At 38.9% G+C, this 27,510-nt stretch overlaps 1 protein-coding gene across 4 annotated transcripts in view; it reads right to left on the bottom strand.

Annotated features, from left to right (window-relative positions):
• Positions 1 to 26,926, bottom strand: part of ppm1kb (protein phosphatase, Mg2+/Mn2+ dependent 1Kb) — a 40,725-nt gene extending 13,799 nt beyond the window's left edge. Inside the window, exons 1-3 of one of the 4 annotated variants that reach the window (XM_073042476.1) lie at positions 26,770 to 26,926; positions 24,593 to 25,142; positions 17,039 to 17,139 (exon numbers count right to left, since the gene is read on the bottom strand). In XM_073042476.1, coding sequence (XP_072898577.1) covers positions 17,039 to 17,139; positions 24,593 to 25,032 — 541 coding nt within the window. In that variant the 5' untranslated portion in view covers positions 25,033 to 25,142; positions 26,770 to 26,926. Of the gene's footprint in view, positions 1 to 17,038; positions 17,140 to 24,592; positions 25,143 to 26,042; positions 26,147 to 26,769 lie in introns of those variants that run through there. The other 3 variants (XM_073042479.1, XM_073042478.1, XM_073042477.1) reach the window with 3 other exon arrangements.
• Between the last annotated feature and the right edge of the window lie 584 nt (positions 26,927 to 27,510).

The raw sequence follows: 27,510 nt of genomic DNA, 5'->3' as shown, positions 1-27,510 counted from the left end.
ATAATTCCACCGTGGGCCAGATTTGGCCCGCGGGCCTTGAGTTTGACATATATGGTGTAGAGTTAGGTAAGGGAGAAATACAAAGAGATCTAGGAGTCCTTGTTCATCAGTCACTGAAGGTGAATGAGCAAGTGCAGCAGGCAGTGAAGAAGGCTAATGGAATGTTGGCCTTTATTACAAAGGGAATTGAGTACAAGAGCAAGGAAATCCTCTTGCATTTGTACAGAGCCCTGGTGAGACCACACCTGGAGTATTGTGTACAGTTTTGGTCTCCAGGGTTAAGGAAGGACATCCTGGCTGTAGAGGAAGTGCAGCGTAGATTCACGAGGTTAATTTCTGGGATGTCTGGACTGTCTTACGCAGAGAGGTTAGAGAGACTGGGCTTGTACACGCTGGAATTAAGGAGATTGAGAGGGGATCTGATTGAAACATATAAGATTATTAAGGGATTGGACAAGATAGAGGCAGGAAATATGTTCCAGATGCTGGGAGAGTCCGGTACCAGAGGGCATGGTTTGAGAATAAGGGGTAGGTCATTTAGGACAGAGTTAAGGAAGAACTTCTTCTCCCAGAGAGTTGTGGGGGTCTGGAATGCACTGCCTCGGAAGGTAGTGGAGGCCAATTCTCTGGATGCTTTCAAGAAGGAGCTAGATAGGTATCTTATGGATAGGGGAATCAAGGGATATGGGGACAAGGCAGGAACTGGGTATTGATAGTAGTTGATCAGCCATGATCTCATAATGGCGGTGCAGGCTCGAGGGGCCGAATGGTCTACTTCTGCACCTATTGTCTATTGTATTGTCTATTTTGATTAATGCTGATCTCTTGTTAAAACATTTAACTATAATAAATTGATTTTATGAAAGATAATACATAGGACAGTCTTCTCGTTGACACAGAACTTGCAATCAATAATGCAATAGTGCTAGCCACAGAACTTGAAGAAAATTTCCCTCAAATGCCTAGTTCTTTGTTGTAAACTGTCTTTTATCAACAACCCCAGCTTAGATATCAGTTCAAGGAGATTCCCAGTATCCAGAAATTGTTATTTCTTGCAATAGGCTGAGCAACCAATCACAAAGCTTAGAATTTCCTGCTATGGTGAGCCAACCAGCACTAGTCTCTGATCCAAGTGCTACTCTGATTTACTTTGATTCTCCTAACTGAAACTTAAGCTCTAAGAGGTCGGATCCTTAATGGTGAGGTCTCAGGTAAGCGCCATCATGAAATGTGGATGGGATCGGTAACGAAACAAGCCCAGAACTAGGACAGGCATAGGGAATGGCATTGGCTGAACCACGTTTCATGGATTTAATTGAATCAACACTAGTTATACCGGTTTCTTGTATTTTAAATGCTAATAAGAACCAAATCAACAGAAATTTGAATTTAATACTTAAAGCTTTACACTTAAACAAAATATTCAAGAAAGCCAAATTTAATAAATACAAATTAAATTTGCCATCATGCCCTACAACAGATTTCCTTTACAGCTAAGAATTAACTGCATATTTATGAGGCATCTAGACTCCACAATAAGTTCTCTTTCAGCCAGTTCTTGAAAAATACTGATAGCACCTTGCGATTTCTGTACCAAATTGGACATTCTGAAAGTTGATCTCAGTTCCACAAAAGTAGTATCAGCCGACATGTAGGAAACTAGCAATATTTCACTTCAACACTTGGATGATAATCAAGTTCCCAGATATTTCACAGGCAAGTAAGTATAAAACAAAAACAATCCTCATGCTGAAGGATAGCACCTCATTTTTCATACAGGCACATTAAAAGCCTTGGGACTTAATACAGAATTAACAGTTTTACACAACCCCCTTTTACCCCGACCATCTCCATGACTGTCTCCAAATGCTGGTTATTAAAGCTACTTGACAACTTGGATCTACATTCCACTACAGATATTGTTCTCACCTCTCCCCAACTATGCAACCCGAAATATTCACTTTCACTTTCTTCCCACTTTCAGTTCTGAGGACCTGAAACAGTGACTTCAGTTTCAAGTTTCTAGGATTTGCAATTTTTTTGTGCTACATGAAATATTCAAGGTTTAAGCATTTTACTGAATGTTCTAAAGTCAGGAGGTTATGTTACAGCACTATAAAATTCTAATAAAGCTGCATCTGGAGTATTGCTTACAGTTCTGGTTGCTCTATTAAGGATGTAGAGGTGTTGGGAGAGGGTGCAGAAGACTTTAACAAGATGCTGCCTGATTAGAAGGCATGTGCTATAATGAGAGGTTAGACAAACTTGGGCTGCTTTCTCTGAGTGGCAGACTGATGGGAGATCTGAGAGGGGCTTAAAAGATTATGAGAGGCATAGTTGAAGTATCTTTCCCCCCTCCCTCCCCAAGATTGAAATGTCCAATACCAAGGGGCATCCATTTAAGGAGAGGGGTAATTTCAAAGCAGATGTGAAGGCAAAATGTGTGGGTGACACATTGAAGTCTAATCTAATTGAAGTGACACATACTATTCCAAGAATGAAAAACAATGGAGGCTGCCACTTGGCAAATGACAGCTTCTAGTAGTATCCCATTCTATACAATTTCCCTCCAGTCCTGTATGATACACCTTTGATTCTTTTGCTACTTAGTGCCATACCAAGGGATAATTTACAATAGTCAATAAACCCATCAGCACAACAATGGCTGCAACTTTTGCATTTGTGTTAAATAATGTGTAGAAATTCCAGAATTTCATAAAATTATAGTGTAAAATAATTGTGTAAAATTATTTACACAATAACTTCTGTAAAATTTGTGCCAAGTTTTTTTTCCTGAAAACACTTCAAAGAAATGCCTTACTAGAATCTAATGTTTCCTCCTTAAATCTAAATTATTACATGCTATCAAATTATAAAAGGGGGAGAATATACTAGCATTGTACAGTGAAACAGACAGCAGAGTGAAGGAGTGCATACTAAAGTGTCCCTTCAGGTGAAGGTGTTAGGTCAGTGCAAACAGAATAGGGAAGAGAAGGAAAAAAGAAAAACCAAACAAAAGAAATCAACATCAAAGTTACAATATACTGAAACTTTGCAAGGATTTTTCAATACAATTAATAGGATAAAGGATTTAACCCAAAATATTATCTCATTTCTGATGCCAACTGGTCTACTCTAGTAGTTTGTACAATTAAATGTTCATAGAAGTTTCACACACAATGCGTTTTCAGCTACTCTTAGTTTAAGAGGAAAAATACCTGCTTGATATAGTATACAAAAATTTACTCCAAGTATACTAGCTAAACTCCTTTACCTGTTTTTAAATTCATTAATTTCTGCAGACTTTGATAGAGAATTAAATTTACTAGCTCCAAGGATTAAAATGCAATTGTGTATCCATCTAACTACACAGGTTATAAAAAATTCTAAAAATAAGACAAAACATACATTACAAATTTTCCTCATTAACAATACTACGTTACTAATTTCTTCAACAGGTCTGAACACTCACTGGAGCAGATTTTACTAATGGGACAAAGAGGATGTAAGGGACCTTCCAGTAGTCCAGGCTAGGAACCGCTGGACTCCTTCACCTGGGAGTAAAAGGGAGCAGTTCTCCTTCCACTGAAGCCCAACAGTGTCCAGGGCCTCCAGTTCTAGAGCCGCTGGTGCTGCGCAACAGACCAGGTACAGACACTGCTATAGATAACATGTACACAGAGGCAAATAGGAAATTTACGCAGGGATGTCCAAACAATTCCTGCAACACTGGAAATATAATAACTGGAGCTGGATGAAAATGTTTGCAATATGAAATTATGCAAAAAATTTACTGGTTTTACTAATGTGTACCTGATAGTCATATAGAAGAGGGTTGTGCAAGATAATTAAAAATGGTGCCAATTCTAAAATATTAAAGATTTTGAATTCCTCCTTCCAATCCTTTACATCTTAATATTCAGTAGTAACTTTTATTAATCTAAATTTCATCTGTAGCTCTTAAAAATATTACCCAGTGTTACAGAGCAACAACAGATCATGGTAGAACCAAAAGGCAGATGTTAAAATTGCCAAAAAGTCTTTGCAGTATCTGATTTACAGTACTATAGAAAATACCAGAATAATATCCTTAACATTTGGAAAGGTATATTATAATTGTAAGCTCTAAAAAATACATTGTCCATAATGCCAGAAGATATTTTGTACAATATTAGCAATGCAGTTTAGTGCAGATTGAGCATTAGGTTTAAAGTACAGGCTATTCCAGAACAAAGTCAAAAAAAAGTTTTAATAAACTTGTGCATTGTTTTTTTAAAGCAGACTCTTATCACCAAGTAATTTATCATCTTTATTTCAGAACATTTAAAAATGAACATCCGATGAGCACAAATTTCAAGTTTCCAGAATTCAGAGCTTATGGAAAGAAAGTTAAATTCTTCCAAGAAACAAAATGGAAGGTCACAAGGAAACTTGCTTAAAGTTACTCAGTCAAATTCACTAGCATAAATATACCTGAATAAACAAGAATGAATCTTTATAGCAGAAAATTATGAAACTGGCTGCTGACTATACCGAGTTTTAAGTCTTGTAATTCAGGATCATAAGATAATGTAGACTGGTCATACCACAGGTATAAACTCAATTTGGAGTGGGGGGGATAGCTGTGCAATCAAGAAAGGCAATCCCAGAAATAATCTACAGCAGTACAAAGTTGTGAACATAGTAGACCCAAAGCAGTTACTGTCAGTTGCTGAGAGATTGCTCAGTAGAAGTGGGAATAGTGAAGATGAAAGTTGTCCTCTGGGCAAGAACAAGGAGGGATAGGGAAGACTTAGGGGAAAGGGTTCTCAGTGCGATATAAATAGCAGTATGAGAGAGAATAGGAGCTGGCCAGGACCTAAGAGGACACAAAAGGCATTCCTGGACAGGGAAGATCAAGGGGAAGGGTGAGAAGTGAGGTGGTAGCAATGAGCAAAAGCCGTAGTATCTGAGCTCAGCTAGAAGTGTATTTACCACTACACATCTGTGTGTGTTAATGATCATGGTTCAATAATTTGACAATTTCTCACCGATATACCAAGACCATGGTCCATCAAGCCTATGCAACACTTGACATGCAATTACCATCACATACAAACTTCTCCTCCTCAAATGAGATGATTGAGTGTGTCTGAACTATTATAGGCAGCCCCCCGCAAAAAAAAGATTTGTATGTACTTCCACTATCATAGTCAGAAACGCAAATGATTTGACACTGCTATACTGAAAGAAATACAGTAAGTAGGAAATAACTAACTTAAAATACAAGGTACTGGGTACCCCTTCCAAGACAGCAGAGTGAAAGAGAAATGCCATCTTAGGAGTTTTACCATCAGGAATGAGCTAGTCTGATGTCCTAGTGACCCTCTCCATAGGACAATGAATACTTTTTGTACTTTGCCATTCAACCTCTTTGGCCCATACTAGCTGTCAGAGCATTATTCCCATTTCCACAATTCCCACAACCTCTCCGTCACTTGTCCTTTAACTACGTACCACCTACAGCATAAAAAGAGGCCCTTCAGCCCACTGTGCCCATGCCAACCATCAAGCACCCATCTATATTAGACCCCTTTTTAACCTCCTCAAATTGAAATAATCTCCCCCAGACTCTGGCACTCACCTAAAGAGTCGAGTGAGTTTGAATTTATGTAACCAATTGGCCTACCAACCCACACATCATTAGGATGTGCAAGGAAACCCAAGCACCCAAGGGAAATCAACAGTCATAAGGAGAATGTGCAAATTCCACAGAGACAGAAGAAATCAGAACCTTGAGCTCAACCTATCATGGAACCAGTAAGGTGTCATCATCCTAATACTGAAAAGTACAAATGAAGCCATTGAGGACATAGTCTAATTCATGCCCTGCTTAATCACCTTTTTCCAGTTACCACACAGCTGTTTCTCAGACAACAGTGTGGATTACATTCATTTGAGGCACAGCAGACAGTTGTTATTCTCCAACAAAAATATAGGGATTAAGCAGTCATTGTTAACCTCACAAAAGCCTATGACAATATTATTATGCTGAATTTTATCCCCAAAAACATCCCACTAGAACAGGGCTGATCTCCAGGATTAATACGTAGAAACTATGGTCAAAGTGGTGCATCTAGTAGACTTGATGTCTCACAGCTCAATTAAAGGGATTTCAATCCTTATACCTAGTGCAAATTAGAATTCACATGCTCTCCCTGAATCCATGGGAGTTTCTCATATGTACTCCAGTTTCTTTTTGCATTCCAAATACATGTGGGCTTATAGGCTAGTTATTACAGTAAACTGCACCTAAAACTGGAGATAACATTTTCACATGCAGAATAGTGGAGGCTATAATCCAAATGACTGTCAATTTATTTACTGAATCCTAATGGAATTGGCTCTACATGCAGCTTCTGCAAAAGATGCTCTATTACATACCCCACAGAATATGACCCTTTGATTACCAGCATGACCCATCTCACAGCACAGAGCAACAATCAATACTATCAAAAACCGGCATTATTCATCCCTCCACTTCCTAACCCCTGTATCATGTCACCATATAATGGGGGGGAAAAAAAAAAATCATGTTTTTGAAAACTTAAGGGGAAGAGGCAAAGATGGCAAGTTAGAGAATACTGGCCGATGAACAATATTGAAGATTCGATGAGGGAAAAGAAAGTAAAGATATTTCAAGTATGGAAAATAGTTATCAAACTAGTAACTTCCAAGAGGTAACCAAGAGGACAGTCCAGGGCAGAGCAGTGGATGCTGTCGATACGAAGTTTAGCCTTTAACTTGCATGGCAGACTAGTCTGGAAGGTCTAAGCACATGGGATTGAGGAAGAGACAGCCAATTGGATTCATAATTGGAAGCAGAGAGGGAAGATCAAAAGTGTTTTTTTCATGAAGGCTTGGACTAGTGATGTGTCACAGGGTTGGTGCAGGGACTTTTGTTTGTTATTTATACAATCAATTTGGATATGAATGTACAAGCCATTGTTAGCATGTTTTCAGGTGATACTAAAATATAGTGAAGAAACATTTCAAACTTTAGAGGTTCTTAATCAGCTAGTTAAGTGATCAGAAGATTGCCAAATGGTTTTCAATTTGGACAAGTTTGAAGTGTTGCATTTTGGGAAATTGAACCAATGTAGGACATGTACAGTGAATGGTTGGGCCTTGGGAAGTGTTGGAATGGAATTTTTTTATTGTCAAAAGTACTAATACAGTGAAAAGCTTGACTTGCACACTGTTCATACAGATCAATTCATTGCACAGTGCACTTAGGTAGTACTAGGTAAAACAAAAACAGGTTTCATTATAAAGTATAACATACAGAAAAAAAAAGTATAGTGCAGGTAAACATTAAAGTGCAAACATGAGGTGTAGATTGTGAGGGAAAGAGTCCATCTCATCATAACTAGGGAACCATTCAGGTGTGATAGAGGCTCTCTTCGAGCCTGGTGCTACGTACTTTCCGGCTTTTGTATCTTCTGCCTGATGGGAGAGAAAAGTAGAGAAAATGCCTGGGGTAGGTGGGATCATTGATTATGCTGGCTTCTTTAGTAAGGCAGAATTTATAGAGGGGAAGTTGATTTCCATGATGTGGCCACAGCTCAGACAACTCTCTGAAGTTTCTTGAAGTCACATGCAGAGCAGTTGCTATACCAAGCAGCTCTGCTTGATGGTAGAATACATTCCACGGTGCATCAACAAGTATTAGTTAAGGGGACCAAGGAATATGTACAAAGTTTATTAAGAGCAGTGTCAAAATTAGGTGGGGTGCTGAAAATGCTTGGTACACTGGCTTTCATCAGACATGGCACTCAGTATAGGAGTTGATACATTATGTTACAGTTATACAAGATGTTGGCAAAACCGCATTGTGTACAGTTTTGGCTGCCCTGTTAAATGAAATTGATCAATAAACTAGAAAGAGTGCAAAGACTTATGAGGATGCTGCCAGGGCTCAAGGGCCTGAGTTTTAGGGAGAGGGTAAGCAAACATGGTCTTTATTCCTCAGAACATACAAGATTGACAGGTGAAATCAACACGTACAAACAAGCTGTATGAACTCAGCAGGTTGGGCAGCATCTGTTGAAATGAGCAGTCAAAGTTTCGGGCCGAGACCCTTCGTCAGGACCCGAAACATTGACTGCTCATTTCAACAGATGCTGCCCGACCTGCTGAGTTCATCCAGCTTGTTTGTACATGTTGATTTGACCACAGCATCAGCAGTGTACTTTGTGTTTAAGATTGACATGTGGCCTGACAGAGGAGTACATATCATGAGGGGTATAAATAGAGTGAATGCAGAGTCTTTTCACCAGGAAAGGGGAACTAAAAACTAGAGGTTATGGATTTAGGAAAGGTGAAATATTTAATAAGTAATTCAAGGGAAAATGCAGAAGGTAATGCATATATGAAATGAGCTTCTACAGGATGTGGTGAGGCAAGTATATTAACAACCAAAAGACATTTGGATAAATACACAGATAGGAGGGGTTTAGAGGGATTTGGGCAAATATTGGCAATTGGGACAAGAATGAGTTGGGCCAAAGGACCTGTTTTCATGCTCTATTACTCTATGATTTGAGGTTTATAGACAGTCTAGATCTTATGAGAAAACTCAAGAACCCGGGGAGATAAAATAACTTTAGCAAGGATTAAGGTGAATCCCAAACTTGTTTACAAGTATATTAGAAGCAAGGGGGTAGCCAAGGAAGGAATTTGTCTCCTTAGAGGCCAGAAAAGTCATCTACACTCAGTAGCACTTACTAGGTACCTCCTGTACCTAACAAAGTGGTCATCTGAATGTGTGTGCAGAGCCAGGGAATGGGCAAGATATTAAACGAAAACTTCCCATTGGCATTCTTCAGAGAAAAAGACACTGAGACTGGAGAATTAAGTGAGGAGACGCTAAACCCCCAGAGCTCATTTCTAAATATCATGATTATAGAAAAGCTTTAAACTACAGACTTGCATATGGAATTTTCCTTTAAAATCATTTCAGTTGCATAATTATTCCTCCACTAATTGCATGTTCTGGAGTAGCCTGTTCTTGGCATAGCAACTAACACATTTCATAACAAATACCAAAAGATAGAAAATGTTGCACACAATAGTGAAGAAAGATGACATGCTTAAGACCTACATTAATGCAATGCCTTGCATTCAATATATTTACACCTAAATAATTTAATTACACAAATTTAGCTACTGCAATTACATACACAGCAGCCTTAAATTTATGCTGCAGGATTAAAATGCTCTTTACTGTTCAATTTTACAACAGTTTTTCCATTTGAAGTAGAACACTAATCAAACTCCCATAAACCACAGTTGCTGGATAATGCTTTGTGGTTATTTCAGTAAATTTTCCAACTCATTTCTAGCCAGACTTCAATATTGTATGGAGTGGGGTGGAGAAACACCCTTTATCAGGACTCCTATAGCATTTATTGTAACTTATCAATGGCTCTCAAACTGGTCAACTTTTACTATTTAAATTATTTGTTGATCTTTTGTTTCAAGAACAGAGATGACTTAAATAAGCATTTGCACAATTTAAAAAAACACATTACTTTTACATCCCACTTGAGTTTTAGCTTTTGGAAGGTGTTAACTGTCCCGTTATTGATTACATAACATATCACAAGGCTGATCCTGACATCATAAACACAAACATACTTTTACAAGGACAAATCCCATTATTGGAAAACTTAATCGACCCATGACATGGCCTTGATCATAGAATCAGGAAATACCTAACAAGGTTCTTACACTTGTCAGCTGAAAAACTAATTAGCCTAATCCCATCTTCCAGCACAAGGTGTATAGTCCTATAAGTACAGTGTTAACTTCACATCCAAGCATTTTATAAATACAAAGATTTCTGTTTCTACTATCCTTTCAAGCAACAATAACTGTTATTTTACCATTTTAAATTTGTATTGCACAATTATCTTCTACCAGATGTCTTACCAATCACATCTAACTGTGGATAACTAAGCTGTTCTACCAAGATGGTTGGGCTTTAAGGAAACACAATCTGCATTACACAGAGGAAAAAAAAACACTTTGATTCACCACATTTGCACAGATCAAGAAATGAACTGAAATAATATGAGAGATGTTTCAACTCAAGGTAATACACCTGATTGATTTAAACCATGCTTTTGGGCTCTAGACATGAAAGGCAATTATAGAGGAGGAGTAAGCTATTCAGCCCTTAAGCTACTTGACCACTTAACAAGGTTATGACAATGTATTTTAAAAAAGGACGGTAAACTGAAGTAATACCTCTTCTCACTCCCTTCCATAAACAAATGAATACTAAAGATCAAAAGCCATTATTAAAGCAGAACAAAAGGAGCTGGGGCACAACATAACCAAATTTCAGCTGTCACACTAGCTTACATAGAATATTACAGCACATTCTTTCAGCCCACAATGGCAATCCAAACTAACCCCATCTGCCTGCACATGGTCCACATCCCTCCATGCGCCAACGTACATCTTCTTTAGCACCCATGTGCTGCCACCGTCAGGAAGCCATGGACTGAACCCAATTTCCCTCTGTACATCAATGCTCCTACGAGTCCTGCCATTTCCTGTATTTCTTGTCTTGCAATTGCCCTCCCAAAGTTGTACAAAGGTACAATCACTGATTGTTGCAGAATACCACTGGTTACAGACCTTCCTTACTACCTTGTTTTGTAATGGCCAAGCCAATTTTGAATGCAATTTATCAAATCTCCATTGGGCAAGTTTTAACAGACATTGTATTTTGAGATGAGCTTCATTTTCAGTACAAATGCAAGAATCCAAACTTAGTTCAAATGCTGTTCAATTCAATCCAAGAACTGTAATTACTGGGTGCATAGAAGTACAGTGCATAGCTCATTGAAAACTGTGTCGCAACTTGAGAGGGTAGTGAGAAAGGTGTTAGCATGCTGCTGGCCTTCATGAGTTTGGACACTAAATATTGGTGTTGGGATACTAAATTACAGCTGCACAAGTCGTTGACGAGGCCACATTACTGTGCATAGCTTTGGTCACCCTATTATAGGAAAGACATTAAGCTGGAAAGTACAGAAAAGATTTGAGAATGTTCTCAGGTCTAGAGGGCCTAAGATATAGAGAAAGGTTGGCCAGTCTAGGACTATATCCATTGGAGTATTTGAGAAAGAAGGGTAACCTTATGGACACATTTAAAATTATGAGAGCCATAGATAAGATGGATAGCAAGTCTTTTCCCCAGAGCAGTGAATTCCAAAGTTAGGGGACATAGATATAGGGTGAGAAGAAGACTTATAAGGAACTTGGAGGAAGCTTTTTCCATGCAGAGGATGGTGAGCATATGGAAAAAGCTGCCAGAGGAAGTGGTTGAAGCAGGTACAATTGTATAATTTCAGAATCAGATCTAGTATCATTGCCATATATGGCGTAATTTGTTATCTTGTTTCAGGGAGTACATTGCAATACTTAATAAAGTATATATAAAAATAAATTAAATAAGTAATGCAAAGAGAGGGGAAAAATAGTAAGATAGTGTAAATGGGTTCATTGTCCATTCAGAAATCAAAGGGCGAAGGGGAAGAAGCTGGGAAAATGCACTAAAAAAGAAATGGCATATGGAATTTAATGCAGACAAGTGTGAGATACTACACTTTGGGAGGACAAATCAGGGTAAGACTTAGTGAGTGGTAGAGCACTGAGGTGTGCGGCAGAACAAAGATCTGGGAATAGAAATCCATAATTCCTTTGGCACATTGGCCTTCATAAATCAGGGCACTGAGTACTGGAGTTGGTATGTTAAAGTTGCACAAGATGTTGGTGAGGCCTAATTTGGAATATTGTGTGCAGTTTTGGTAAGCTACCTAAAGGAAATTTATCAATAAGCTTGAAAGAATGCAAAGAAAATTTCCAATGGTGCTGTTGGGACTTGAGGACCCGAGTTACAGGGAAAGGCTGAATAGATTGGGACAGGAGTGCAGGAGTATGAGGTGAGATCTTAGAGGTATACAAAATTGAGAAGTAATGAATCACAATCAGAATCAGGTTTAATATCACTGACAAATGTCATGAAATTTGTTGTTATGCAGCAGCAGTACAATGAAATACATTATAAAAATTGTAAAATTAAAGTTATATTTTTTATACACATTTTTAAAAAAAAGTTAAATAAGTAGTGAGTTAGGATTAATATAAGTAGATTTTCCTCCCTAACTCTGGGCAAGACTAGAAGGGGTCACAAGTTCAGAGTGAAAGGTGAATATTTCAGGCAAATCTGACGGGGAACTTCTTCTCTCAGAGGGCGCAAGCATGCAACAAGATCCCAGCGGAAGTGGTAGATAAGGGTCAATTGTAACATTTAAGAGAAGCTTGGACAGGTATATGGATGAGAGGGACATGGAGAGCCAGGGTCTGGTACAGATAGATGGGACTAGGCAGACCAGATAGGCCAAAGGGCCTGTTTCAGTGTTGTAATGCTCTATACTAACTAGTATTAAAGATATACAAACATTTATAGTACACATTCATTATAGTGAGCATCTTAAGGCAAGGATCACCAAATAAAAACTAATGCCTCTAATTCCTTCAAACATTTCCTACCTCCATATTATTTACTGCTGGCAGGAAGGCAATTGAGATCCCTTTTGGAAATGAAAAATAAAAATCACAAATCCACGTCAACTTAGCTAGTTTAACCAGCTGTCAATGTATTTCAAGGGTAGGACCTGCCACTAAAGCGGCACTGCACAGGACATTCTGATCTGAAACTTCACCTGGATAATTGTGGATAGTGGAGGAGGTAGCATAGATAGACTAGATATAGCCACCCCATATATGGCCCAATACAATTTAACTCTTCCTCTATCCTCCAGCTCAGTCAACATAGATAGAAAAATGGGGAAAAAACATGGTTAAATGCGGCAAAAATGGCTATCAAAAACAGCAGTAACAAAGACAATAATAGACTAAACTTCTCCCTTGGCAATTTCATCCAAAGTTGTATTTGTTTTGTACCATATTTCTCTACAGCCTGTGACTTTGTTCTACTTTTCTTTAGGATCTTCTATAATGGCTTATAAGTGCTTCTTTAAAAAATATTTCTCTATGAAGTCATGTGAAGAAAGACCAACTTTGGAATTCAAATGTTCTGACTTGGACTTAAAGCCAAGACATCAACTGTCCCTCATTGCTTAGGGTTGCAGAGAAGTGTTCTACAATGAGGAAATACACTTACAACAGGAAACATGAGCAAAGCAGCTGACCAACTATAAAACGTTAATAACTATGAAGTCCCTGATGTCTAGCAGCTTGCTACACTCCACTTATAGCCCAATTCAGCATTCTTTCTGAGTGAGTTATGTATAAGCCACATGCAAGCAAGTGAAATGGTTAATGAAAAGTACTTAATTACAAGGACATCTTCATGAAATCCAGGCACAACTAATTTACTTAGCTGGAGCATACAGAACTGTTTAAAACAAAATTGCATTTACCCTCATGATTTATCATTTTAATATTATTCACATCTGTAGTTGTAAATACAATGGGAGAGGTATTGCTGTGTGGTTTTTATTGAAACTGTGTGGCTTTATTGAAACAGGATGACATTAAAGCACATGCATTCTTGATTTGTGTCCTCCATTACCAATGCTGTAGATAAACTAGCTTCTTACAGTGTTGACACTTAAGTTTCTCCAAAGAGAGTTCTCAATTTCATATTGTACATTGAGCCTTACCCATTAAAGACAGACCAAGATTGACAGAAGATATACCCTCAGTGGTACCTGTATCCCTACACGGATAACAAGGTTAGAAGTAATGCATTTAGGGAAGACAAAGAAAGAATATAGAATGTACATACTTGTCAAAAGACTCAGATAAATTCTGCATCACAGTGGTTACACTAGCCTGTGGGCTTCATATAACTGGCCTTAGCGTGCACTGATGTTAAATTACCTTCATTTTACCAGTCACTGACTTGGAAACACTGGGTGACACTTCTCAGCTTTCTTTTTGAGGAATGCAACAGCCTCATACCAACATCCCACATTACCACACCCCACACTAAAAAAAAAACATGACATTATTAAGAAATATCATGATGGTGTAATGTCAAACTTAAGAAACTTAAGGAGGCAGGCATTTGAAAGAAAATTAAAATAATCTGAGCTACAGTTACATTTTCCTGTCATGACTTGCCCAAAATACATTGTTGGCTGATATTTTGGGCAAGAGATTATCTGGACACACAGCATTCACTTCCCTTTCCTCATGTTGGAGTTAAGATTTGACTCCTTCCTCAGATTTCACTCTGCTAGAGGCCTCCATCTATTCAGCTGTAAACTCAAAACTAGATTTGTAACCAGCAGGGCAATCTGTCAACACAAAGGACGGAAAATTTTAGATCTACTCGTGCAGTGAGGAATTAGTTTGCTAGAAGGTGGTAGTTGAAGGTAAGCAGTTCATAAGACAGAAAATATCTCTGCTAATGGGCCAGCTTTCAACTCGAAACAAGGCTAACCAAACAATACAGCCAATGTAGTAATACAGGCACGTATTGTGTACGACAAAGTATAACTATAGGAGTTAAATAAGGACTACTAAATAGATGTGCACAATTCTAGTCACCACACCACAATGCGTAGAATTCAAAAGAATTTATGGGAGACTTAAACACAAGTTGTCAAGTAAAAAGACAATTATGAAGAAAGGTGGGATGGAGCTTTTTTTAATGTCATAAGGCAAGAGTAGCTTATTAGAAATGAACTATAAAAAAAAGTATAGAAAGGGCAAATAGTGAGTAAAAATAGCCAAGTTATTACTAAGATCAGATTTAAGATACAGCAGTTGCCAGGTTATGACAGGGTTCATAACCGTTCATATTTCAAACTAGATTGTCAGATAAGAAGTGTCAGAAGAAACAGCTGCAATAGGAGAGCAGACAGGCTTGAGAAGAGTGGCTGCAGTCAGCTTCACTGTGTCCGTGACCGAGTCTTTTCAGAGCTCCCAGTTCTGCTTGATTCAGCCCAAATCATTGCAACTTTTTGGGAGTGGGGGTAAGAAAAGGCACCTGCAGCTCTATAGCAGTTGGCAAATCATACTAGTCTCAATGTTCAAAATAAATTATTACTAACATACATATAATCACATGCTACTCTGAGATTCATCTTGTAGGCATTTGCAGTAAACAGAAAGAAACAAATCATTGATAAACCTCATGACAGACATGGTCTTTTTGTTGCAAAAGACAACAAACTGTGCAAATACAAAAGAAAAATAACAACAATAAATATCAAGAACATGAATTTTAAAGTCCATAGTTCAGTGTTGGGGTGAGTGAAGTTATCTTGTTCAAGGGTCTTTTGGTTGATGAAAATAACTGTTCCTGAACCTGGTGGTGTGGGACCTGAGGCTCCTTACTTCCTCCTCAATTGCAACAGTGAGAAGAGCATGGTCTGGATAGTGGGGGTCCTTTATGATGGATGCTGTTCCTCTCTGACAGCGCTCCTTGTAAATGAACTCAATTGTGGGGAGGGTTTTACTTGTGATAATCTGGGCTGTGTTTACTATCTTTCCCCCACTACTATGTCCACCAGTCTCTCAAACACTTATTCCTATCTATGGATTGTCCATAGCCTAGACGTTCATAACCTAGGGTGCACCTGTAATAGCCAAATGGTTGAATTGGGGTGGGTAAGAGGAAAAAGTACTTAGTGGATGATTATTTTAACATCCACAAAATAATATGGTACTGGAACTCAGCCTGTAGAGATGGTTAAAATTAGAAATTCTTATCACATTTTAGTACCTAGACACAAACTGATAATATCATGACTCATAACACTACAGACCAAGTGCTGGAAAATCGAATTAGTCCCTGCAACCAGTTGTGTGTTTTTTTTTTTATTTTTAAAAAGGCCAGGAATGGGCATGGCAGATGGAAAAGCCTTCTGTGATACAAATCTACCAGCATACAAATAAAAATGCACCCATTTATTAAATTATACTGCTTTCCCAAATAACATCAACTCAAATTCACTGCAGAATCTTTGGTTTAGTTTGCCAGTTTTGTTTTCAATTGACTCCTGATCATTGACCCATTTTTCACTTCTCTGCAGATTTCATGGCACAATAGATAATTCTAGGTTAAGCAGTGGGCATCAATTTCACATACAAAAGAGTAATTTTGAATTAATATAACTAAAATTTCAGTAGTCATGGTACTGAAATTCAATACTAAAATTAATTCATATTCAGCTACAAGGAAGTAGATTACTACTTAGTTGTACACTGAATAAATATCTCATTTTTACTATAACAAACTCAAGAATGTTTAATAAAAACAGAACTTTCAAACAAAGGTGGTTTGTTATAAATCATCAAATTGCTTTTCCAAGTAAGGGAAGCCAACAATGCAGCAACTTCCAGGAAATAGTCTTGTACTCATTTAAAATATCATCCATAGGGCAAATTTTCAAATCAATATTAAATGAAAGATAAAATGTTTTAAAGTTTAAGCATTATGTATTTCTCTGGTCCTCATTTAAGCTGTTAAGAGATTTAGAAACAAAAAGTCTATGGCAGTAAAGAACACAATTACCCTGTGAATTGGTATTAAAACATTGTTACAGCATAAAAGATTGTAAAATTGGGATTTAGTGAAAACTAAGATTATGTAATGACATTTCAATCCAGCAGCACAACTAGTTAACTTTGTTAGTTATAATGGATTAAACCTTTCACAATTCAGTTGCATAATCTTATTTTCATCGGCAACATTAGTACTTATGAACTAATAAATAACAAACGTTAACCTTAAATTGTCAAGAAACACTGGTTACTTAATCATACAAGTTTAGTGTAGTTCTTGCCCTGGGAAATACAGAAATCTCAATTTCCATACTATTTATCTTTTGGATTAATTAGTATCACAGATGGCTAAAATAAATATTTATCGCATTTAATGCTACAGCAACTCACTTTAACTCAGTTTTCTTAATGGAAGAAAAACTTTCCATCAAAAGATCCCTACCATTTTTAGATAAATGAACTTGTCTTGCAAATTCCTTATCCGTCTCATTAAATGCTTTGGTCAGCACAATTTCTAGATCTTCCTCTTGTGAAAGGCATTGTCTGAATGAAAGGAAAAAGGGAAATTCTGAGTAAATTTTACTTCATTGAGAAATAAAATATAAATACATGGCACATTTCAGTACATAGCAGTAAAACAATAAAAGAAAAACAGCAATGTTGAATTTAGATATTAAATCATGGAATTACAGTACATTGAACCCTTTTCAACTTCAGTACATCCAAAGACAGTTATCACTGAAAAGCATGGAAATACACTGGCCAAATTGTGCCGTGATACAATGAAACATATTCAAGTCTTTTATGATTTCAGAACATTAGATTTTACTCTTCAAAACGTACTACTGTGGAACCATTTAAGAAATTCAGTTGTTAATTTGTACACAACAAACTTACGTAAACCTTTTTTTGGAATGCATCTAGTAATATATTACTTAATAGCAAAATACTATCACAAAGTAAAACCTTTCCTAAAATGTACTAAGTTCTATACAAATGTAGTCCAATAGTATTTGCATCTTCAGAATCATCAACTAAAATGCAGCATTGGTTCAAAAATTAATTGATGCTGACACTTAAAGCATGACTGCAAGCCTTCATAACAATCTTATATTGTAAAATAGATTTGAACTGCAAAATAGGTCTACTTAAGATGCTGAATTTCATAAACACTCTAGTCCATTAATAGTAAAGAGCTGCTATGCCACTCTTTGAAAGCATTAATTGGTAGCCTGACTCAGAGAAAAACCCCTGCCTCAATGTCAAAAGATTATGGGATTAAGCCCTCTCCAAGCTTGACTACGAAATCAACAATGCACAGCACAGACAGCAGTACCATTTTATGGATAAGATATTAACTCAAGCCTGGCAACATAAATGCTGGAGGACCTCAGCCAGTGAAGCAGAATCTGTAGAAAGAGACACTAGATAATGCACAAGGTCCAAGACCCAAGATCCTTCATCAAAATTGTTTGTTGCAAATTCCAGCAGTTTCCCAAACAATCCTGGTATTCTGAACAAATGGAGATGCGTTTTTTTTTTAAATAAATCCTCCTTCCCTCATCCTCGAGCCCCCCTCCCCAACTACAATTTCTCCATAATTTGTGCATTAGAGATGCCCTTGTATACTCTGCCAATGTTGTATCTCATTAGAAATTTTACATATGACAAGGTCATTTCTGTCTGTAGACCTTGATATATTCAAATTAACTGCTTTATTTGCCCAAAATACATTCTCAACAATGAAAAATATTTTACTGGCAGTAAATACGTTGCCCTTGAGGACAGGAAAGTCACTTCTGGACTTATAGACATATTGAGGTACGCATGGCAATACAGGGCTTTCAATTAAATCAACTTCTAATAAAATTACAAAATGGAATTACTCCACTGTCAAGAAACTGAAGATATTAAATGTTCATTTACTATTTGAAATACACTTCAATAACATAGTACAATTTATACTCCTGAAAACTGGATAACCGATGTTATAATCCTAACCTCAAAAATCACAACTCATCATATTCTTCTATACATTTTAACTGAATCTAAAACCAATCCAACATTCTCAAATTCCTCTTAACTTTAGAAAGGTAGAGAAGTGTAGATGCAAAATAACATGCATAATAGACAAAATCAAATATCCATCTTTTGACAATCTCTCAGCCATAATCCACTCATCTCTAGTGACATATCAGTGAAATTGCAGTCAGCAAGTACACTCCTGCCAGAACAAGTGAAGAAACAAAAAAAAGAGAATGCTACGTAAAATTAAGTGCAATATTAAGCCTTCAATAGCAACTTACAACTATAAAGCATCTTTCATCACCTTGAAAACATCATAAATATTTTAAGTAAGTGGCATAACTTAGTCATTATTGTAATGTTGGAAATGTAGTGATTATGTACACACCCAATGCATGCAACAAGGTAATCTCAAATAACACATTTTGATGTGGGCAGACTTCAGGGAGAATGCTTGGTTTTCTTCAAAGCAGCACATTGGGATTGTTAACAACAGACCCAAAGTTTAATGTATTTGTCTAAGATGCTACTTCCCAGTGCAGAACCTTCTCAGAATTGATTAGACTATCAACCTAGGATTTGCATGATAGGAAACAAAAGGAATTGATTTCAATATATTCTGACTCTTGAGTCATGAAGTATTACCAACTGAGTCTCAGATCTGGTGTTTATGACAAGGAAGGGGATTGGTATGTCACCACCCACCCCAACAACTTCCAGTGCACCTAAACCCAGTCACTGTTGGAGATGCAAGATCAGTCTTCTGGAGAGTGAACTCACAGAAAGTATCTGGCACAGATGGTATTCCTGGCTGTGTCCTTTGAACCTGTGCAGATCAGCTGACAGAATATCTGTAGACATTTTTAACCTCTCCCTTCTTCAATCTGTGGTTCCCACCTGCTTTAAGACACTATCATCTCAGTACCTAAGAAAAACAAGATAACATAATTAAACAAAAATAGCCCAGTGGCTCTGCCATCCACCACCATGGAGTGCTTTGAGAAGCTACTCATGGTATGCATGTTCTCCATTAAACTAGACAATTTAACAAACTTAACCCAATGTGATTCACATATCGCTGAATCGGGGCTACGGCAGACATCATCTCCCTAGCCCTATATCCATCTTGGAACATCTGGACAGTAAAGGCACTCATGTTAGACAATTCGTTATTGACTACAGCTCCACCTTCAATACTATTATTACAAGCCACCAAACTCCAAGACCTGGAAGTCAACACCTCCCTCTACAATTGGATCCTGACTTCCAGAACAACAGACCACAATTAATTAGGTAGCAACACCTCCGCTACAATCATTCTAATAAGGAAGTAAATTATAGGCCAGTTCATCTGACCTCAGTGGTTGGGAAGATGTTAGGAGTTGAACATTAAGGATGAAGTCTCAGGGTACTTAGAGGCACATGATGAAATACGCCAAAATCAGCATGGTTTCCTCAAATGAAAACCTTGCCTGACAAACCTGCTGAAATTCTCTGAAAAAATGTTTGGCACAACTTTGTGGGCCAAAGGGCCTGTATTGTGCTGTAGGTTTTCTATGTTAAATAGCAAGCAGGACAGACAAAGAAGAATTGATAGATGTTGCGTACTTGGATTTTCAGAAGGCATTTGATAAAGTGCTGCATATGAGGCTGCTTAACAAGAGCTCATGGTATTACAGGAACGATATGAGCAGGATTGGCAGAAGGCCAAGAGTAAGAATAAAGGGAGCCCTCTCTGATTGGCTGTCAGTGACTACTGATGATGCGTAAGGGTTGGTGTTGGGACTGCTTCTTTTTAACACCAATTCTAGGTGATAAAATTGCCGGCTTTGTGGACGACAAGAAGATAGGTGAAGTGGCAGGTAGAGCTGAGGAAGCAGGAAGGCTGCAGAAGGACTTGAACAGATTAGGAGAATGGGTAAATGGAACAGCGTCAGGCAGTGTATGGTCATGCAATTTGATGGAATAAAATGGTAGACTATTTTCTAAACAAGGCAAATATTCAAAAATCCAAGATGCAAAGGGACTTGGGAGTCCTTGTGTAGGATTCCCTAAAGGTTAATTTGCTGGTTGTGTTGGTGGTGAGGAAGGCAAATGCAGTGTTCTTATTCATTTCAAGAGAACCAGAATATAAAAGACAGGATGTAATGCTGAGGCTTTATAAGGCACTGGTGAGGTCTCACATGGAGTAGTGTGCGCAGTTTTGGGCCCTTTATTTAAGAAAGGATGTGCTGACATTGAAGAGGGTTTAGAGGAGGTTTACAAGAATGATTCTGGAAATGAAAGACTTATCATATGAGGAGTGATTGATGGCTCTGGGCCTTTACTTACTGGAATTTAGAAGAATGGAGAGGGGGTGGGGGGAGAAATCTCAATGGAATACCTAAATAGAGTGGAGGTGGAGAGGGTGTTCCCTATGGTGGAGGAGTCTAGGACCAGAGGGCAAGCCTCTGAATAAAGAGAAGTCCATTTAAAACAGAGACGAGGAGGATTTTCTTTAGCCAGAGGACGATGAATCTGTGGAATTTGCTGCCACCGGCTGCTGTGGAGGCGAGGTCATTGGGTGTATATAAGGTGGAGGTTATTAGGTTCTTGATTAGTCAGGGCATGAAAGGTTACAGGGAGAAAGGGTAATTGTGTTGAGAGAAAAATGGATCAGCCATGATGAAATGGTAGAGTAGACTCAATAGGCTGAATGGCCTAATTCTGTTCTTATGTCTTATGGTCACCCTATCAAAAAGCTCCAGAAGCTGTACCTCCCTTTGCAACTGGATCCTCCACTTGCTAACTGGAAGACCACAGTCCTATGTGGATTGGAAATAACATCTCCACCTCGCTGACAATCAAAACTGGTGCACCTCAGGGATGTGCACTTAGCCACTGTTCTACTCGCTCTACACCAATGACTGTGAGGCTAGGCACAGATTAAATGCCATCTATAAATGTGCTGACAATACAACCATTGCTGGCAGAATCTCAGATGGTGATGAAAGGGCAAGATATACCAGCTAGTTGAGTGGTATTGTGGCAACAACCTTGTACTCAATGTCAGTAAGACCAAAGAACTGATTGCGGACTTTAGAAAGGATAAGACAAGGGAACACACACCAGTCCTTAGAGGAATCAGAGAGCAATTTCAAGCTCTGGGGTGTCAATATTGCTGAGGATCTCACCTCAACCCAACATATCAATGTAGCTACAAAGAAAGCACAACAGCTATATTTCATTAAGAGTTTAAGATTTGGTATGTCACCAAAAATACCTGAACATTTCTACAGATGTAACTTGTACCATCAGAGAGCACTCTAACTAGCTGTATCACCATCTCCTACGGGTGTGGGGCACTACTGCATAGTATCGAAGCAAGCTGCAGAGAGTTGTAAACTTAGTATGTAGCATCCAAGACTGATGCCTCAAAAAGGTGACATTCATCATTAAGGACCCTCATCACCCAGATTATGCCCTCTTCTCATTGCTACCATCTGGAAGGAAGTACAGAAGCCTAAAGGCACACAATCAACAATTCAGGGATAGCTTCTTCCCCCATCATCTGACTGCTGAATGGATGTTGAACCCACGAACACTACCCAATTTTTTAAATTTCCTTTTTGTTTTGCACTATAATATATATACATACACACACACACTAACTGTAATTCAGTTTTTCCCCATTATGTACTGCACTGTATACTTTTCAATGCCTCAGTAAATCAGCCAGCGTAATGAAAAACCCCCATGCACACTTGACATTTTTTCTTCTTGCCTATTCCATCAAAGATTTAAAAAAAAAAATCCTGAGCATGTAACACCAGGCTCAAAATCAGGTTCTACTGCACTGTTACAAGACTATTGAATGGTTCCACAGTATATTATGTACTCTGGACCTCACAATCTATCTCATTATGACCCTGATCTTATTGTCTACTGCACATTCTCAATAAGTTACTTTTATTTTGCCTTCTGCTAATGTTTACCTTGTATTACATCAATGCACGAGGTAATAGAACAGAAACATAGAAAACCTACAGCACAATACAGGCCCTTCGGCCCACAATGCTGTGCTGAACATGTACTTACTTTAGAAATTATCTAGGGTTACCCATAACATGATTTGATCTGCATGAACATCTCACTGTATCTCAGTACATATAACAATAATAAATCAATACCAATTCTTAGTAAAGGAATGAAGCAGAAAGGTAGAGTCATCATGACAGCAGAAACTCTATGAAGCAATGTCAAGTCTTATAAAATGACATTGTCCAAATCAACACCAACAGTTGCTAAAGTTAACTTGAATTAGCTATTGAGAGGGAGAGGAACAAGATGCAATAATAACAGGAAACTGTATATAAAAAAACAAAATTGGCCAGTATGTACTTTTTTTTTGCAAAGAAGCTGTGTTTCCTTAAATATGATAATACAGTACTTAATCTTTCCAGGGTCTTGGTTGCCAGTGACAAATAATGTTCTGCAAGGGGCAGTATTGGGATAATTTTCACGGTACACGTCAACAATTTGGATGACGGAATTGATGACTTTCTGGCCAGGTTCACAGACGATACAAAGACAGGTGGAGGAGCAGGTAGTGCTGAGGAAGCAGGACAGCCTACAGAAGGATTTAGACAGATTAGAAGAATGGGCAAAATGCAGATGGAATACAGTGCAGAAAAGTGCAAAGTCATGCACTAAAGTGAATAAATAAAGACAAACTATTTTCTAAATGGGGAGAAAAATCAAAAAAAGATGTGCAAATGGAATTGGGAGTCCTTGTGCAGGATTCTCTAAAGGTTACCTTGCAGGTTGAGTCAGTGGTAAGGAAGGCTTTTTTTTTGGAGACTGCTAGAATACAAGACCACGGATGTAATGCTGAGGCTTTAAGGCAGTGGTCAGAATACACTTGAAGTATTGAGTAGTTTTGGGCACCTTATCAAAGAAAAGATGTGCTGGCACCAGAGAGTCCTGTGGAGGATTACAAGAATGATTCTGGGAATGTAAGGTTAATGTACAAGGGGAATAGCATTGATGGTTCTGGGCATGTACTCCACGGAGTTTAGAAGAATATGGGGGGGGGGGGGGTGGTGTTTAGAATCTAACTCAAACCTATGGAATGTTGAAAGGCCTAGACAGAGTTGACGTGGAAAGGATGTTTTCTATAGTGGGCGGCTCTAGGACCACAGGGCAAGAGTCTCAGAATAGAGGGGCACCCATTTAGAATGGAGATGAGAAGGAATTTTTTTTTTTAAAACCAGACAGTGGCAAGTCTGTGGAATTCATTGCCATGGACAGCTGTGGAGGCCAAGTCATTGAGTATATTTAAAAATGAGGTTGATAACCTATGTCAGAGTGTCATAGGTTACCGGGAGAAGGCAGGGTAATGGGGTTGAGGGATAGTAAATCAGCCATGACAGAATTGCAGAGCAGACTCGATGGGCGAATGACCCAATTCCGCTCCTATGTTTTCAAGTCTTATGGTCTCACTAGAACATATCCATAACTTCATAAAAGGTGCAAGCTGGAATACTGATTTAACCTGAACATATAGAGAGAGTAAAAAATTTCAGGATGATCAGGCCAACTGTTTGCAGTCAGTGTATGCTGTGCAAGACTGCAAGGGACTAACATAATTATCGATGGGTTTAACTCTATTTCACCCAACAAATAAAACAAACTAGATTGACACATAGTAATCCATTATAAGTGGCATGCACCATGTACTCGCCCACCCCATGGAGATTCAGGGATGGACAGCTGGGACAAAGGACACCTCAAACACCAAGAAATGGTTTTGTTAAGAGAATTAAAACATCACATGCTATTTTTAACAAATCTGTACTTAGCTATAAAATGTAGGGATTCGCCCTTGTAGAACAGGTTTAACAGATATTTAAAAGGCATATACCTAATGACAAATTGCATGAAAACCCCAAATTAGTGTTTTATAAACTAATATTTACTAAGTGATACATACGCAATATACTTTGCCATGTGCTTGTCACAAAAATCAGCTGCTGCTGTTCCACCATGTCCATCATACACTGCAAAATACATCACATTATCAGTCAGCAATCCGATATTAAAACGGTCCTCATTTTCTTTGCGTTGGCCTATTTGGGTGACACATCCAACTTTCCCCAGGCTGATGTTTGGAATGGGCTTGCCATATTTTATACTAGGCGGAAGCAGAATTGGTTCATCAATGCGGTTGTCCCAGATACCAAAAGAATCCCAGGGTGTCAGACGGCCACCACCATCTACATCAAACCGAGAAGACCTTCGATCACTTGCTGTAGTGTGGTAAAGAACCACAAGGCGCTTTTCGTCTTGAAGTAGCTTGAAGGTCAAGAGTCCTTGTCTTCGCACTTGAAAGCCACCAGATCTACACAAGGTGATTAGTGCAGCTGTTGACATAACTCAATGCACAGAGATCACCAAAGAATAAAGCTCGAGATGGAAAAAAAAATGAAGATTCTGTCTTCAGTGTGGATGACCAGTTTCAAATATCTGAATCCAGAAGTTTGCTGCAAAAGGAAAAGTAAATATTTAAACAAAGCTGTGAACCACATTTTTAAAGTCAACATTTCACAATACGATTTGGAAGACTTAATTAAATGGCGTAATAGAGACACCTGACTCCTGAAGAGCTATTTCAGGAATCACGCCTAGTGCTGACATTTAGTCAATGAAGCCGCCAAATTTTTCCCCTCTATTCCTAGAGGCCATTATCACTCACTTTAAGCAGCACAAAAAGTTTACTCCCAAATCTTAAAACTTAGCAAGCATGTGCATAATGTGGAAGAGGCTAAAGGCGTATTCTAACAGGAGAGAACAGTAGACCATGGAAGACAGGGAAGGAGGAGGAACACCAGAGGAAGATGAGCAGGTAAGAAAGGAAGGGCTTTGGTTTGGCTACAATCAAATCTCAGATTCATTTCCTTCAATTCGAAGCAAATTATACAAATGTTATCAACCAATCCATAAAATTTATCAGTTCAAACTCGGTGCACTCTGTTCAGAAATATGCAAGTAACCTTCCCAGGAGTTCAGAAGTTCTGCATACTTCAATATTCTAGAATGACACTAGTCAAAAGTGAACTAATTAAGATACCCACCAAACAAGAGGGGAAAGGACAGGTGGCAGTAAGTAAAAGCTTTGTGTGGGATGGAGAGGATTCGTCCAGAGAGCCAAAGGAGAGGAGCAGAGGGTGAAAAAGACTAGAGTGGGGGTAAAGGGGAGCAGCAGAGGCAGGAAAAGAGGGTGAGAAACAGGAAGGATGAGGAGAGGCCAAGACTGGGGAAACGGGGTAGCCGCGTACGTCGAGGTGTGCAAATGAACTGCGGGTCGAAGCGCCAAGGAAGGGGTTGAAGGGAGGATGGTGAAATAAATGCCGTCTACGCCCTTCCCTGCGGGATCTCTTTACCCGGGTCACACGGAAATACCTCGCACCACAACACAGCCGCCGCTCCACGACAGCGATGGCGGCTCGGTCCAACCCCTGACGCGCCCGCCCCGGTTAAAGCCGGCGGACACCACGCACTAACTGACAGCCGCCCCGTCCAATAACAGCGCAGCAGACGCGACTTCCCCCCCCCGCCTCCCAGGGGATCTGAGGAATAAGATCACCGGCCTCCGAATGAGAGAAAAACGGCAGGAGTTCAGTGACGATATTTCCAACATAAGCCTTTTATACAAGATATTCACTCTGCAGTTAGACGAGTCCTGAATTAGTCGTGATTGACGGCTGAATCAGCCAACCGGCTCGGCGCTGCGTGGCTTGCCTTCATCAATGGAAGAGCGGGCAGCGGTTGTCCTTGGAGACCGCGAGCGCCAGGCGATGCTGCGAAACGAATACCCCAGCGTGAGGGGCGCCGCAGAAATTAATGCGTTTGGTAGCATTTCAAAAACGCGCTGATTTAGCGTGAAGCAACGGCAGCAGCATTTCCAGGGGATAAAGTCACCGCTGCGAACTGAAAATTAATTTATAAACGTAGCTGCACCACCATTCCGCACGAAGCAGTTGTTTCCAGCCAGCTCCTGCAATCGGATGCACTGCAGCCATATCTCGCAAGTTGAGCAACCTTCCCTACCCGCCTCTCTCTCTTCTCATTTCCTCCTCTATCAAAACGCCCACATTTACACACACTCACCTTGTGCGGACTCTGCAGCCTATTTTGCCCCCTGGTCGATATTGTTTATTCATACGGGAGCGATTTCGTACCAGACGATCGGGAGAAACGTCATGACCCAAATGCGACGGCGGCAGTGTTGTGATGACACCACACGGTTATTCTCTTCCTTTCAATGGGGCGTTGTACCACGCTCTCAATCCAATTCGTCAACTTTGCAACCAATAACATAGCCATGCTTGCAAATAATGCCTGCACTGCATCATGAGACTTGAACTTCAACAGAAGAGGTAACCTTCATATGAGGCCTTATAGGTCAGTTTGCGTAATACTAGGATTGTCTTTTAAAATCAATTTATGACATGTCTTGTGTTTAAAAATGAACAGCGGAAATCTAATAAATCATGCTGTACTGAAATCCGTAAGGTTCTAATATAAATTTAACATTTGCCTCATCTAACAGTTTACACGGACAACTCAGAATGTTCCTTGATCTTCTAATCCCCATTGATACTCCAAATGCTCATCTATTTCCTTAAGCCTAAAGGAGAAAGCTTCCATGCAAATGTTGAATATGCATTGTTTACAATTTTTTATGGCAATAGGAAAAAAATCACTCCCTCGGTAGTGAATGCCAAGGTTAATCATGTCATTTTAATAATTAACCACAATTAGTCGGAATGTTACTGATAAAATATTTTGGTATAAAAGGGTGACCAGGTTAGAATTCAACTTGGATTTAAAGCCATTGTTCAGTGTCTT

The sequence above is a fragment of the Hemitrygon akajei genome, chromosome 4 (genome assembly GCF_048418815.1).
Source record: "Hemitrygon akajei chromosome 4, sHemAka1.3, whole genome shotgun sequence".
Classification (NCBI taxonomy): Eukaryota; Metazoa; Chordata; class Chondrichthyes; order Myliobatiformes; family Dasyatidae; genus Hemitrygon; species Hemitrygon akajei.
The sequence above is the reverse complement of the archived record's forward strand: the minus strand, read 5'-3'. Positions and strand labels throughout refer to the sequence as shown.